Here is a 16873-nt window from a genome sequence, read left to right on the forward strand (position 1 = left end):
GTCATCGGCTCCACCATGGAAGCTACCTTTGAGAGACCTTCTTGTTCTAGGTCCGTTCGACCCACTCCAGCTGACTGCTTGGAGATTGAACGCTTGATCTTATCAAAGCGAGGGTTCTCAGAAAGCCTGTAACCAGAAAAGTTACCACATAATTTGGTATATCTGTTGGTGTGAATCTGCAGGATTCCCTTGGGACAAGGTTAAGATTCCTAAGAGTCTATACTTCCTTCGAGAAGGATTGGAAAAAGGATTATCTGCAAGTTCCTTGATGGGACAGATTTCTGCCTTGTCTGTGTTACTTCACAAAAAGCTGGCAGCTGTGCCAGATGTTCTAGCCTTTGTTCAGGCTCTGGTTAGAATCAAGCCTGTTTACAAAATTTTGACTCCTCCTTGGAGTCTCAACCTAGTTCTTTCAGTTCTTCAGGGGGGTTCCGTTTGAACCCTTACATTCCGTTGATATTAAGTTATTATCTTGGAAAGTTTTGTTTTTGGTTGCAATTTCTTCTGCTAGAAGAGTTTCAGAATTATCTGCTCTGCAGTGTTCTTCTCCTTATCTGGTGTTCCATGCAGATAAGGTGGTTTTGCGTACTAAACCTGGTTTTTTTCCAAAAGAATCCAGTTTCAAAGAAGGAACGTTTGTTGCACAACTTGGATGTAGTTCGTGCTCTCAAATTTTACTTAGCAGCTACTAAGGATTTCAGACAAACTTTGTCTTTGTTTGTTGTTTATTCTGGTAAACGGAGAGGTCAAAAAGCAACTTCTACCTCTCTCTCCTTCTGGATTAAAAGCATTATCCGATTGGCTTATGAGACTGCCGGACGGCAGCCTCCTGAAAGAATCACAGCTCACTCCACTAGGGCTGTGGCTTCCTCATGGGCCTTCAAGACCGAGGCTTCTGTTGATCAGATATGTAAGGCAGCGACTTGGTCTTCACTGCACACTTTTTCTAAATTTTACAAATTTGATACTTTTGCTTCTTCTGAGGCTATTTTTGGGAGAAAGGTTTTGCAAGCCGTGGTGCCTTCCATTTGGGTGACCTGATTTGCTCCCTCCCTTCATCCGTGTCCTAAAGCTTTGGTATTGGTTCCCACAAGTAAGGATGACGCCGTGGACCGGACACACCTATGTTGGAGAAAACAGAATTTATGTTTACCTGATAAATTACTTTCTCCAACGGTGTGTCCGGTCCACGGCCCGCCCTGGTTTTTTTAATCAGGTCTGATAATTTATTTTCTTTAACTACAGTCACCACGGTAACATATGGTTTCTCCTATGCAAATATTCCTCCTTAACGTCGGTCGAATGACTGGGGTAGGCGGAGCCTAGGAGGGATCATGTGACCAGCTTTGCTGGGCTCTTTGCCATTTCCTGTTGGGGAAGAGAATATCCCCACAAGTAAGGATGACGCCGTGGACCGGACACACCGTTGGAGAAAGTAATTTATCAGGTAAACATAAATTCTGTTTTTTTTCATTGCTTCTGGTTGCTAGAAGCTTGTTCTTTGGCATTTTTTTCCCATTCCTGAAACTGTCATTTAAGGAATTTGATCAATTTTGCTTTATATGTTGTTTTTTCTCTTACATATTGCAAGATGTCTCACGTTGCATCTGAGTCAGAAGATACTACAGGAAAATCGCTGTCTAGTGCTGGAGCTACCAAGCTACTCTTTTTTGTGAGTCTCCTTTTCTGATTTTGCATAAGGATAAGGCGGTGCTGCGAACTTCTTTTGAATTTTTTACCTAAGGTTGTGAATTCTAACAACATTAGTAGAGAAATTGTGGTTCCTTCATTATGTCCTAATCCTATGAATTCTAAGGAGAAATCATTGCATTCTTTGGATGCTGTTAGAGCTTTGTAATATTATGTTGAAGCTATTAAGTCTTTCCGAAAGACTTCTAGTCTATTTGTCATCTTTTCCGGTTCTAGAAAAGACTAGAAAGCTTCTGCCATTTCTTTGGCATCTTGGTTGAAATCTTTATTTCATCATGCCTATGTTGAGTCGGGTAACACTCTGCCTCAAAGGATTACAGCTCATTCTACTAGGTTTGTTTCTACTTCCTGGGCGTTTAAGAATGAAGCTTCGGTTGATCAGATTTGCAAAACAGCAACTTGGTCCTCTTTGCATACTTTTACTAAATTCTACCATTTTGATGTGTTTTCTTCTTCTGAAGCAGTTTTTGGTAGAAACGTACTTCAGGCAGTGGTTTCAGTTTGAATCTTCTGCTTATGTTTTTTCATTAAAAATTTTATTCTGGGTGTGGATTATTTTCAGCAGGAATTGGCTGTCTTTATTTTATCCCTCCCTCTCTAGTGACTCTTGTGTGGAAAGATCCACATCTTGGGTAATCATTATCCCATACGTCACTAGCTCATGGACTCTTGCTAATTACATGAAAGAAAACATAATTTATGTAAGAACTTACCTGATAAATTCATTTCTTTCATATTAGCAAGAGTCCATGAGGCCCGCCCTTTTTTGTGGTGGTTTTGATTTTTTTGTATAAAGCACAATTATTCCAATTCCTTATTTTATATGCTTTCGCACTTTTTTCTTATCACCCCACTTCTTGGCTATTCGTTAAACTGAATTGTGGGTGTGGTGAGGGGTGTATTTATAGGCATTTTGAGGTTTGGGAAACTTTGCCCCTCCTGGTAGGAATGTATATCCCATACGTCACTAGCTCATGGACTCTTGCTAATTACATGAAAGAAATTAATTTATCAGGTAAGTTCTTATATAAATTATGTTGTTTCATGTCCTTTTTAACTGGAGAATGATGTCTTACTTCACTTTACAAAATATGATGGTGATAAAATCTTTAAAATCCACACAGGATAGCGTCTACGCGTTTTCCCTGATCCTCGGCCTTTCTGTTGAGAGTACTATTTTTTTATTACTGTTTTATAGGTATTTTTTACTGTGGTTCTCTTAAATTGAATAAATATCCCTTTTTTATAAGATTTGTATGCTTTGAGGAGAGATTGCTATACTATAAATTCTCATTTACACTTTTAAGCTTTATTAGCGCTCACTATACCATCATATTTTGCCTGTTTTTTATTTGATTTATCCTGGTAGGGGATATATTTATAGTGGTTAGTATAAATGTCATTTAGATTTGAGCGATATCTTCATACTGTTTTCTATTACTTCACTTTGCAACCTGATTTATTCCATATTAGTTGGAATGCGTAACACTAAGCACTAATCAGTGGTATATACATTATATACATGATTGCAATATTTATTATTCATCTATTTAAATGGATTTTATTTCTTTTAAACTTAAATTGTGCAGTGTCCATTACTTCCTGTCACAGCCCTACAAGGAGGCTGTGCTCTCTACAGGAAGCTTATCTAGCAGGATGTCATAAAACTTTCATAGTTTTAGTATTAAGTGAATAGACTAGAACAGGGAGTCAGATTTGCTTATGCTCAGAACTAGCAGAATGAAACCTACGTTTCAAAAATGTTCCACTCTTATCACACGGGGCAGGGGCTACAGTGAGGAATTCTAAGTGCTAATTGTGTATTATAACGGCAAACAATTTACTTGTTTTCTTACAAAATCTGTTTCTTTTTATGTTTACTTTGATTTGACATATAATATCGTTTTAGAGCCAACCCCCCCCCCCCCCCCCCCCCCCAAAACAATACCAACTGACTTTTATTTTTAATGGCCAATACATTTTTTTTTATTATATCATACCTTTTTTTTGTAGAAAACAAGAAGGGAAACTTTGAAGCTGCCCCAAATATTGATGTGGGAGATGTACATTTTTTAGGAGATAGACGGTACAATGTGTCACACAAAGTTTAGTGACTTTAATAAACATAGCACTGTCATAAGATGCCACTTTTGTCAGTTCATGAAATTTCTGCCCTACTATATCTGCCCCAGTAAACTGTAAGTGCTATTATTATGAAGTGGAAGTGACCATCCACAAAGTGGGAGATCATACAAAACTCACAGAGCGGGGCTGCCGAGTGCTGAAGTGCGTAAAAATTCTGGAGGCAACATCAGCACAATAACAATGCATCAGGAACATGTGCAGTGCCAAGCGTAGTCTGAGAGTGCCTTTTTATTCTTGAGCAGTGAAAACTCTGGAGTGATGGATCACTATCTGCCAGTCTGATGTAAGAATCTGAGTTTGACAGATACTAAATTGGGCTTGGCCCCTTATTTCCAGTGAAGGGTCAACTTAAAGCCACAAAATACAATGACATGTTAGACAATTGGTTGCTTCCAACTTTGTGGCACAGTTTGGGGAAGGCTCTTACCTGTTCCAGCATGACTAGGCTCTGTGCACAAAGGAAAGTCTGTGAAGATATTGTTTGGCATGTGGAACTTAAGTGGCCTGCACAGAACCCTGAACTTAACCCCACTGAGCACCTTTGGGAAGAATTGGAACACTGATTGCAAGCCAGACCTTCTTGGCCAACATCAGTGCCTGACCTTGCAAATGCTCTTTTGGTTGAATGGGCAGGAATTCCCAAACATGCACTCTAAAATCTTGTGGAAAGCCTTCCCAGAAGAGGGGAAGCTGTTATAGATGCAAAAGGGGAGGAGTAACTATTTTAATGCCCATTGATTTGAAATGGGATGCCCAACAAGCTCATATAGGTGTGATGGCTAGGTCTCCATATACTTTACATACAGTTGTCTCCTACTTCAGGTGGTTCCAGGGGAATGCAAGGTGTCTGTCAGAGCTCTACTTGTTATACTTATGTGGTATCTGTTGATGCAATTGATTTCTTTTTTTATATTTTTTTAGTTTTAAGTGTACTTTTTTTTGGAACTTTTCAAAAAGTAATATTGCAGTCATTTTATTTCAGAATCCAGTAAACTGTGATACATATATGAATAAGAATCATTTGTAAAGTCCACAGTGGCTTGGAAAGATAAACATTGGGATAAATCATAGTCTACTGGCGATTTTTTTTTAAATTTTTTTTTAAAGCAATCTGACCTTTGCAAGTTTTAGGCTGCTTGGCATATTGACACCCCCCTCCGGCTTATTTCTTTAAATGCAGTCACTTTCCAGGGTAGACATTACTTGTTAAGAAGAATCATGAGAGAAGGCTATTATCTATTTCCGAAGAGTTACTTCAGATTAGTGTATGATAATAAATATACTTACTGAGTAAAGAGTGTTGACCATTAATATTGTCATTTCAACTTAGTACTGATTCCCAATAATAAAATAGTGAAGTTTCTAGTGTATGACACCAAATGTAACTTTATCTTGTACTTATAGGGATATATGTAAATAAGTCTATTTCATTGCTGTGATAAAAAAAAAACTAAGCAGTGGGTTATAAAAATCACTGCAAATATGTTTTATTCATAATTTTAAATGATTTTACCTACATTTTTTTAACTTAATTTTTGCAGGGTCCATTACTTCCTGTCACAGCCCACATGGTGTGGGATCTCTATAGGAAGGCAAAGGAGTAGCTTTTCCATTAATGTGGTTGCTAGGAGACACCTATAATCGCTGCATTTTCTTGCCCACGTTTAGTAGAGGACTTTTGCTGCAAAAAATGTGAGAGTAGAACTTAAAGGGACACTGAACCCAAACATTTTCTTTTGTGATTCAGATAGAGCATGCAATTTTAAGCAACTTTCTAATTTACGCCTATTATCAATTTTTCTTAGTTCTCTTGCTATCTTTATTTGAAAAAGAAGGCATCTAAGGTTTTTTTTTTTTTGGTTCAGACCTCTGGACAGCACTTTTTTATTGGTGGAAGAATTTATCCACCAATCAGCAAGGACAACCCAGGTTGTTCATAAAAAATGGGCCGGCATCTAAACTTACATTATTGCATTTCAAATAAAGATAGCAAGAGAATGAAGAAAATTTGATAATAGGAGTAAATTAGAAAGTTGCTTAAAATGTCATGCTCTATCTGAATCACAAAAGAAAAATTTGGGTTCAGTGTCCCTTTTAAAGGGACATGAAACACAATTTTTTCTTTCATAAATCAGAGCATACTATTTGAAACAACTTTCCAATTTAATTCTATTATCATATTTGCTTTCTTCTTTTGGTATTCTTTGTTGGAAAGCATAGCTAGGTAGGCCCAGGAACTTGGAGCTAGCTTTTGATTGGTTGCTGCACATATATGCCTGTTGTCATTGGCTTACTGATGTGTTCAACTAGCTCCCGCTAGTGCATTGCTGATCATTCAATCAAGGATGGCAAGAGAATGAAGCAAATGTGATAATAGAAGTAAATTGTAGTTGTTTAAAATGGTATGCTCTATCTGCATTATGAAAGAAACATTCTGGGTTTTATATCCCTTTAAATTCTGTAATGTGAGCTCTCTTAATTCACTAAAGGCAGTGACTACACTGAAAATTTCTAAGTGCTCATTTTGCAAGAAATTTTTTTTTACACAAAAGGAGCAGTGCGCACACCAAAAGAGGCTCTGTTTCTTGTTGTGAGAACACAACGTATGGGCCTCTGCCTCCTTACTTGTTGTTAGCAAGTATATAAGATGAGATTAGATTTTACGTTCCACTTCACTTGCATACAAACAGATAAGGGCAGAGTATAACTGAAGATTCTGAGTGTCTGCAGCACTATTATATGTATTGTCTGCAGCACTATTATATGTATTGTCTGCAGCACTATTATATGTATTGTCTGCAGCACTATTATATGTATTGTCTGCAGCACTATTATATGTATTGTCTGCAGCACTATTATATGTATTGTCTGCAGCACTATTATATGTATTGTCTGCAGCACTATTATATGTATGGTCTGCAGCACTATTATATGTATGGTCTGCAGCACTATTATATGTATGGTCTGCAGCACTATTATATGTATGGTCTGCAGCACTATTATATGTATGGTCTGCAGCACTATTATATGTATGGTCTGCAGCACTATTATATGTATTGTCTGCAGCACTATTATATGTATGGTCTGCAGCACTATTATATGTATTGTCTGCAGCACTATTATATGTATTGTCTGCAGCACTATTATATGTATGGTCTGCAGCACTATTATATGTATGGTCTGCAGCACTATTATATGTATGGTCTGCAGCACTATTATATGTATGGTCTGCAGCACTATTATATGTATTGTCTGCAGCACTATTATATGTATTGTCTGCAGCACTATTATATGTATTGTCTGCAGCACTATTATATGTATTGTCTGCAGCACTATTATATGTATTGTCTGCAGCACTATTATATGTATTGTCTGCAGCACTATTATATGTATGGTCTGCAGCACTATTATATGTATGGTCTGCAGCACTATTATATGTATGGTCTGCAGCACTATTATATGTATGGTCTGCAGCACTATTATATGTATGGTCTGCAGCACTATTATATGTATGGTCTGCAGCACTATTATATGTATGGTCTGCAGCACTATTATATGTATGGTCTGCAGCACTATTATATGTATGGTCTGCAGCACTATTATATGTATGGTCTGCAGCACTATTATATGTATGGTCTGCAGCACTATTATATGTATGGTCTGCAGCACTATTATATGTATGGTCTGCAGCACTATTATATGTATTGTCTGCCAAAGAAGTCATATGCCAATGACAATCTCTGTGTGTGTGTGTGTATATATATATATATATATGCAGCCACCAATCGGCAGCTCGAACCTACTTTCTTTGCTGCTCCTCAGCTTTCATAGATAAACCTTTCAGCAGAGGATAACAAAAGAAGGAAGCAAATAATAGAAGTAAATTGGAAAGTTGTTTAAAATCGTATTCTCTATCAGAATCATGAAAGAAAATTTTTGGGTTTCATGTCCCTTTAAGATAGATACATATTTTTCATGGAAAGAGAATACATGATTAAATACATTAAACTAAATAATTTTCTTCTGTTAAGTGTGATCAGTCCACGGGTCATCATTACTTCTGGGATATTACTCCTCCCCAACAGGAAGTGCAAGAGGATTCACCCAGCAGAGCTGCATATAGCTCCTCCCCTCTACGTCACTCCCAGTCATTCTCTTGCACCCAACGACTAGATAGGATGTGTGAGAGGACTATGGTGATTATACTTAGTTTTATATCTTCAATCAAAAGTTTGTTATTTTAAAATAGCACCGGAGTGTGTTATTACCTCTCTGGCAGAGTTTGAAGAAGAATCTACCAGAGTTTTGCTATGATTTTAGCCGGAGTAGTTAAGATCATATTGCTGTTCTCGGCCATCTGAGGAGTGAGGTAAACTTCAGATCAGGGGACAGCGGGGAGATGAATCTGCATAGAGGTATGTAGCAGTTTTTATTTTCTGACAATGGAATTGATGAGAAAATCCTGCCATACCGATATAATGTCATGTATGTATACTTTACACTTCAGTATTCTGGGGAATGGTACTTCACTAGAATTACACTGTAAGAAATACATAAAGCTGTTTAATAACTAGAGATTATGTTTAAAGTTTTTGCTGGAATGTAAAATCGTTTTCATTTGCTGAGGTACTGTGTGAATAAATGTTTGGGCACTATTTTTCCACTTGGCAGTTGCTTAATCTGTTTTTCTGACAGTTTCTGTTCTCCCTCACTGCTGTGTGTGAGGGGGAGGGGCCGTTTTTTGGCGCTTTTTCTATGCATCAAATATTTCAGTCAGCAACTCATTGTATTCCCTGCATGATCCGGTTCATCTCTACAGAGCTCAGGGGTCTTCAAACTTATTTTGAGGGAGGTAATTTCTCTCAGCAGAGCTGTGAGAATTATAGTTTGACTGAGATAAAAAACGTTTATTCTGTAATTTGTTTCTTGCTTTCAGAATTTGTTATCTTTGCTAATGGGATTAAACCTTTGCTAAAGTTGTGTTGTTTACAAGGATTGAGGCTATAACTGTTTCAATTTATTAATTTTCAACTGTCATAGATCTTCTGTGCTTCTTAAAGGCACAGTACATTTTAATATTATTCTAATTGAATTGTATTTCCAAGTTGCAAGTTTATTTGCTAGTGTGTTAAACTTGTCTGATTCAGAGGATGATACCTGTGTCATTTGTTGCAATGCCAAAGTGGAGCCCAATAGAAATTTATGTACTAACTGTATTGATGCTACTTTAAATAAAAGTCAATCTGTACAAATTGTACAAATTTCACCAAACAACGAGGGGAGAGTTATGCGACTAACTCGCCTCACGTTGTCAGTACCTACATCTCCCGCTCAGAGGGTGGTGCGTGATATTGTAGCGCCGAGTACATCTGGCGGCCATTACAAATACATTACAGGATATGGCTACTGTTATGACTGAGGTTTTGGCTAAATTACCAGAACTAAGAGGGTAAGCGTGATCACTCTGGGGTGAGAACAGAGTGCGCTGATAATATTAGGGCCATGTCAGACACTGAGTCACAGGTGGCAGAACATGAGGACGGAGAACTTCATTCTGTGGGTGACGGTTCTGATCCAAACAGACTGGATTCAGATATTTCAAATTTTAAATTTAAACTGGAAACCTCTGTGTATTACTAGGGGGAGGTGTTAGCGGCTCTGAATGATTGTAACACAGTTGCAATACCAGAGAAAATGTGTAGGTTGGATAAATATTTTGCAGGTACCGACGAGTACTGAGGTTTTTCCTATACCTAAGAGACTTACTGAAATTGTTACTAAGGAGTGGGATAGACCCGGTGTGCCGTTCTCACCCCCTCCGATATTTAGAAAAATGTTTCCAATAGACGCCACCACAAGGGACTTATGGCAAACGGTCCCTAAGGTGGAGGGAGCAGTTTCTACCCTTAGCTAAGCGTACCACTATCCCGGTGGAGGATAGCTGTGCTTTTTCAGATCCAATGGATAAAAAGTTAGAGGGTTACCTTAAGAAAATGTTTGTTTCAACAAGGTTTTATATTGCAACCCCTTGCATGCATTGCGCCGATCACGGCTGCAGCGGCATTCTGGATTGAGTCTCTGGAAGAGAACATTGGTTCAGCTACTCTGGACGACGATTACGGACAGGCTTAGAGTCCTTAAACCTAGCTAATTCATTCATTTCGGAGGCCGTAGTACATCTTACTAAACTTACGGCGAAGAATTCAGGATTCGCCATTCAGGCACGCAGGGCGCTGTGGCTAAAATCCTGGTCAGCTGATGTTACTTCTAAGTCTAAATTGCTTATATACCTTTCAAAGAGCAGACCTTATTCGGGCCCGGGTTGAACGAGATTATCGCTGACATTACAGGAGGTAAAGGCCATGCCCTGCCTAGGACAAAGCCCAAAGCCAAGACTAGACAGTCTAATTTTCGTTCCTTTCGTAATTTTCAAAGCAGGAGCAGCATCACTTCCTCTGCACCAAACAGGAAGGAGCTGATGCTCGCTACAGACAAGGCTGGAACCTAACCGTCCTGGAACAAGGGCAAGCAGACTAGGAAACCTGCTGCTGCCCCTAAAACAGCATGAATTGAGGGCCCCCGATCCGGGATCGGATCTAGTGGGGGGCAGACTTTCTCTCTTCGCCCAGGCTTGGGCAAGAGATGTTCAAGAACCCTGGGCGCTAGAGATAATATCTCAGGGATACCTTCTGGACTTCAACTACTCTCCTCCAAGAGAGAGATTTCATCTGTCCAAGATTGTCAACAATCCAGACAAAGAAAGAGGCGTGTCTACGCTGCGTACAAGAGCTCTTGTTAATGGGAGTAATCCATCCAGTTCCACGATCGGAACAGGGACAGGGGTTTTACTCAAATCTGTTTTGTGGTTCCCAAAAAAGAGGGAACTTTCAGACCAATCCTGGACTTAAAGATCCTAAACAAATTCCTAAGAGTTCCATCGTTCAAGATGGAGACTATTCGGACAATTTTACCTATGATCCAAGAGGGTCAATACATGACCACTGTAGATTTAAAAGATGCTTACCTTCACATACCGATTCACAAAGATCATTATCGGTACCTAAGGTTTGCCTTCCTAGACCAGGCATTACCAGTTTGTGGCTCTTCCATTCGGATTGGCTACAGCTCCAAGAATCTTCACAAAGGTTCTGGGGTGCTCTTCTGGCGGTACTAAGACCGCGGGGAATCTCGGTAGCTCCATACCTAGACGACATTCTGATACAAGCTTCAAGCTTTCAAACTGCCAAGTCTCATACAGAGTTAGTGCTGGCATTTCTAAGGTCACATGGATGGAAGGTGAACGAAAAGAAAAAGTTCACTCGTTCCACTCACAAGAGTTCCCTTCCTGGGGACTCTTATAGATTCTGTAGAAATGAAGATTTACCTGACAGAGGACAGGCTAACAAGACTTCAAAGTGCTTGCCGCACCCTTCATTCCATTCAAACACCCGTCAGTGGCTCAATGCATGGAGGTAATCGGCTTAATGGTAGCGGCAATGGACATAGTACCCTTTGCACGCTTACACCTCAGACCACTGCAACTGTGCATGCTAAGTCAGTGGAATGGGGATTACTCAGACTTATCCCCTTCTCTGAATCTGGATCAAGAGACCAGAAATTCTCTTCTATGGTGGCTTTCTCGGCCACATCTGTCCAGGGGGATGCCATTCAGCAGACCAGACTGGACAATTGTAACAACAGACGCCAGCCTTCTAGGTTGGGGTGCCGTCTGGAATTCTCTGAAGGCTCAGGGACAAAGGAGTCAGGAGGAGAGTCTCCTGCCATAAACATTCTGGAATTGAGAGCAGTTCTCAATGCCCTCCTGGCTTGGCCCCAGTTGACAACTCGGGGGTTCATCAGGTTTCAGTCGGACAACATCACGACTGTAGCTACATCAACCATCAGGGAGGGACAAGAAGCTCCCTAGCTATGATGGAAGTATCAAGATAAGTTGCTGGGCAGAGTCTCACTCTTGCCACCTGTCAGCAATCCACATCCCGGAGTGGAGAACAGGGGAGGCGGATTTCTTAAGTCGTCAGACTTTTCATCCGGGGGAGTGGGGAACTTCATCCGGAGGTCTTTGCCCAAGATACTTCGACGTTGGGGCAAACCAGAGATAGATCTCATGGCGTCTCGACAGAACGCCAAGCTTCCTCGTTACGGGTCCAGATCCAGGGGATCCAGGAGCAGTCCTGATAGATGCTCTGACAGCACCTTGGGACTTCAGGATGGCTTACGTGTTTCCCACCCTTCCCGTTGCTTCCTCGATTGATTGCCAGAATCAAACAAGAGAGAGCATCAGTGATTCTAATAGCACCTGCGTGGCCACGCAGGACTTGGTATGCAGACCTGGTGACATGTCATCCTGTCCACCTTGGTCTCTACCTCTGAAACAGGACCTTCTGATACAGGGTCCCTTCAAACATCAAAATCTAACTTCTCTGAAGCTGACTGCTTGGAAATTGAACGCTTGATTTCATCAAGACGTGGATTTTCTGAGTCAGTTATTGATACCTTAATACAGGCTAGGAAACCTGTTACCCAGAAAGATTTACCATAAGATATGGCGTAAATACCTATATTGGTGTGAATCCAAAGGTTTACTCTTGGAGTAAGGTTAGGATTCCTAGGATATTGTCTTTTCTACAAGAAGGTTTAGAAAAGGGTTTATCTGCTAGTTCATTAAAGGACAGATCTCAGCTCTGTCCATTCTGTTACACAAACGTCTGTCAGAAGTTCCTGACGTCCAGGCTTTTTGTCAGGCCTTTGGCCAGAATTAAGCCTGTGTTTTAAAAACTGTTGCTCCACCATGGAGTTTAAACCTTGTTCTTAATGTTTTTACAGGGCGTTCCGTTTGAACCCCTTCATTCCATTGATATAAAGTTGTTATCTTGGAAAGTTCTATTTTTAATGCTATTTCCTCGGCTTGAAGAGTCTCTGAATTATCAGCCTTACATTGTGATTCTCCTTATTTGATTTTTCATTCGGATAAGGGTAGTCCTGCGTACTAAACCTGGGTTCTTACCTAAGGTAGTTACTAACAGGAATATCAATCAAGAGATTGTTGTTCCTTCTTTATGCCCAAATCCTTCTTCAAAGAAGGAACGTCTACTGCACAACCTGGATGTAGTCCGTGCTCTAAAATTTTACTTACCGGCAACTAAGGAATTTCGACAAACGTCTTCTCTGTTTGTCATTTACTCTGGGCAGAGGAGAGGTCAATAAGCTTCTGCTACCTCTCTTTCTTTTTGGCTTCGTAGCATAATTCGTTTAGCTTATGAGACTGCTGGACAGCAGCCTCCTGAAAGAATTACAGCTCATTCTACTAGAGCTGTGGCTTCCACTGGGCCTTCAAGAATGAGGCCTCTGTTGAACAGATTTGCAAGGCTGCAACTTGGTCTTCGCTTCATACTTTTTCCAAATTTTACAAATTTGACACTTTTGCTTCATCGGAGGCTATTTTTGGGAGAAAGGTTCTTCAGGCAGTGGTTCCTTCTGTATAAAGAGCCTGCCTATCCCTCCCGTCATCCGTGTACTTTTGCTTTGGTATTGGTATCCCAGAAGTAATGATGACCCGTGGACTGATCACACTTAACAGAAGAAAACATAATTTATGCTTACCTGATAAATTCCTTTCTTCTGTAGTGTGATCAGTCCACGGCCTCGCCCTGTTTTTAAGGCAGGTAAAATATTTTTTAATTTATACTCCAGTCACCACTTCACCCTTGGGCTTTTCCTTTCTCGTTGGTTCCTTGGTCGAATGACTGGGAGTGACGTAGAGGGGAGGAGCTATATGCAGCTCTGCTGGGTGAATCCTCTTGCACTTCCTGTTGGGGAGGAGTAATATCCCAGAAGTAATGATGACCCGTGGACTGATCACACTACAGAAGAAAGGAATTTATCAGGTAAGCATAAATTATGTTTTGTATGACACAAAATAGCCGTATTGGAAAATTTCTCATTTTTATTTCAGATGACAACATCAGGGGGAGGAGGATTCTGTGATTGTGGAGATGCAGAAGCATGGAAGGAAGGTCCATTTTGTCAAAAGCACGCTGTTAATGTATCCGAAAGTGAAACTGAAGTAAGTAAATTAGATTATTCTATACATATGTAGTGTATGTGACACTATAGTTATGAATTTGTATGGGAGTAACATTGTATATTCTGTACTTATAAAAACAGATGTATTTATTCATATTGCACTCCTATAAATGTACACCCTGAATATGCGTACATTATAAATTCACTTGCAATCACATTAATATGCATATCAAAGGACAGTCATTTTCCTCTTGTCTGTTCCTGGTTTCCAAAGCTACCTTTTTTGGGCTAGATTACAAGTGAGGCGCAAACGGTTTTGCGCAAGTGATATTGTCTTTTTGAGAGCCTTTTTAATTGCGCTGATATTACATTTAGCGACCAAAAAGCAAGCATAACCCAGGTTCTGAACTATAAATAAGCCGGCTCCTAAGTTTTACATTCCTGCTTTTTAAATAAAGATAGCAAGAGAACAAAGAAAAATTGACTATAGGAGTAAATTAGAAAGTTGCTTAAAATCGCATGCTCTGAGTCATGAAAAAAAATAATAATTGGGTTTAGTATCCCTTTAAGCTACATAGGGGAATGATTCTCAAGTCCATTAGTTATCAGACTTTTTATTTTGCTTTGGAACATCCTTTATGTACTCTTTAAAAATGATTTGCCACCTCAGATCAAATTTTTTTTAATGTCTATCACATCCCACTCCTACTTTAAAATAAAAGTAGAAATGCTAGAACCTAAACACTTTTTCAATATTACAGAAAATGTATTTAAAAAAACAACAAACTTTTAATATTGAGTTCATTCTCAAAATAATAAGCAATATGTTTTTTTTGTACCCTTCTAATAATATGTTAATATACTCATTAGATTAAAGCTTAAAGGGATAGTAAACCCCAACATTTTCTTTTATGATTCAGATAGAACATACAATTTTAAACAACTTTGCAATTTACTTTTGGCGGCGCTTTACAAATTGATGATGATGATGATGATAATAATTAATAATAATAATTATCAAATTTTCTTCATTCTCTTGTTATCCATTGCTGAAGGGACAGCATTGGACTATTAACAGGAAGCTGAAAATATCTATTTAGCCAATCACAAGAGACAAATGTGTGCAGGTGTTCTGTCCAGAACTGCAATTCATTGAAAATTGCAATCTGACATCACTTCCGGTGAGTCTTCTATTTTAATATCTGTTTTGCCTCTGTCTGGGGGGGGGGTGGGGGGGGGGGGGGAGCACGGCCAGTCCTCTGGCATACACCCCAAGTAAACCTTGGAGAATGAGGTTTACAAGGGGGGCTTCGTCCCCCTTGAACCCCCCTGGTGGAGGCAAAATAGATAGTGAAGATAGGCGATTACAGTGCCCATCTGATTGGTTGTGAATCCTGTAACTAACTGGACACGGACCAATCAGATGTATGGAATCACCGGAAGGGACGTCAGATTGCAGTTTTCAATGAATTGCAGTTCCCAACAGAACACGGGCACCAATTAGCAGCAGCTCCTACTAGTGCATATGTGCATATTCATTTTTAACAAGGGATACTAAGAGAACGAAGCACATTTGAAAATAGAAGTGAATTTAAAAGCGTCTTCAAATTATATTCTCTATCTGAATCATGCAAGTTTAATTTTGACTTTCCTATCCCTTTAATGACTTCTTATTTTCACAGCCCATCTTTAATGACCTGATATTGCTCCAATGCTTCTTTAGGTTTTCTCTCTATCTTTCAGCAGTAGAGGATTATATATTTTTTAATAGTTTCCATACCAATTTGCATCAGTCGGTAACATTACATTTGTAAACCTTGCTACACTCAACTTAAAAAACCTATGTTTTATTATTATGTAGGTTTATCCATAAATGTCATATAGGTTGTTTTTTCCCTCTAAAAATCTGAGCATGTCAGTGTAACATAGGGATGACAAATTAGCTTGTTGCTTTGTTAGTCAATGAAACAGATCATTTCACTTTATAAATTTGAATTCACCCATGTCTTTACATAGTGTCTTCTCTAGAGTGATGCAGATTTTTGTATTAACTTTATAGGACCCGCTTGTCCATTTGTCGGATGATATGATCGCCCGTGCATACAATATTTATGCCATAATGTTTCAGTATGCTGTTGATATATTAACATGGGAGAAGGAAAATGAGCTGCCTCCTGGACTTGATTCTGTGTGAGTGTTTTGCTTACTGTAAAGTCTGCAGCAGTATTAAATATGTTCCAGAAATATGCCAAATCACAAGTGAAATCAGTGGTCTGTTTAACACCTTTTAAAGTGACATTAAAGTGATTTTCTTGTTGTATGTACATTTTTTCCCCCTTAAAGGGACATAACCAAATGTTGAAGCACTTGAAAGTGTTGCAGCATAGTTGTAAAAAGATGAAAATAAAATATCACCTTAATATGTCTATGTAAAAAAACAAAAATATTTCTTTCTAATGACACAGTGAGTCCACAGATCATCATCAATTACTGTTGGGAATATCACTCCTGGCCAGCAGGAGGAGGCAAAGAGCACCACAGCAAAGCTGTTAAGTATCACTTCCCTTCCCACAAACCCCAGTCATTCTCTTTGCCTCTCATGCAAGGAAGAGGTGAAGTGTTTGGTGTCTGAAGAAATTGGATTTATTTCACTTCAATCAAGATTTTATTATTTTAAAAGCAGAGCAAGCTTGCTTTGTTCCTTCCTCTCAAGATTGGGTCTAGCCATTCTCCACGTTAGTCTCTTCAGTAGGGCAGTGGTGGCTTTTAAGCAGTTAGGAAAATGCAGAAAAGCACACTTTACAGGTTCCTAACAGGTTGCTGCCCTAGTATAGAAATCCTGAGTAAGTTTACTCTGTCTTTCTTTTTCTCCACAGGTCTCTGTGAGGAGTGGCATCCTCTCATACTTTGTGTCGTTGTCTGACTGCCGGACAACTGGAATGCAGGTAAGTGCCTTTTTGTCTTCTGGGGCTAG

The 16873-nt window shown here is 39.4% G+C and overlaps 1 protein-coding gene across 1 annotated transcript in view; it reads left to right on the forward strand.

Annotated features, from left to right (window-relative positions):
• Positions 1–16873, forward strand: part of UBR2 (ubiquitin protein ligase E3 component n-recognin 2) — a 689885-nt gene that overhangs the window by 39471 nt on the left and 633541 nt on the right. Inside the window, 2 exon segments of the mRNA XM_053712365.1 lie at positions 13829–13939; positions 15959–16089. Of these exon segments, the coding sequence (XP_053568340.1) occupies positions 13829–13939; positions 15959–16089 (242 nt within the window).

Source organism: Bombina bombina, chromosome 4 (assembly GCF_027579735.1).
Source record: "Bombina bombina isolate aBomBom1 chromosome 4, aBomBom1.pri, whole genome shotgun sequence".
NCBI classification, from domain to species: domain Eukaryota; kingdom Metazoa; phylum Chordata; class Amphibia; order Anura; family Bombinatoridae; genus Bombina; species Bombina bombina.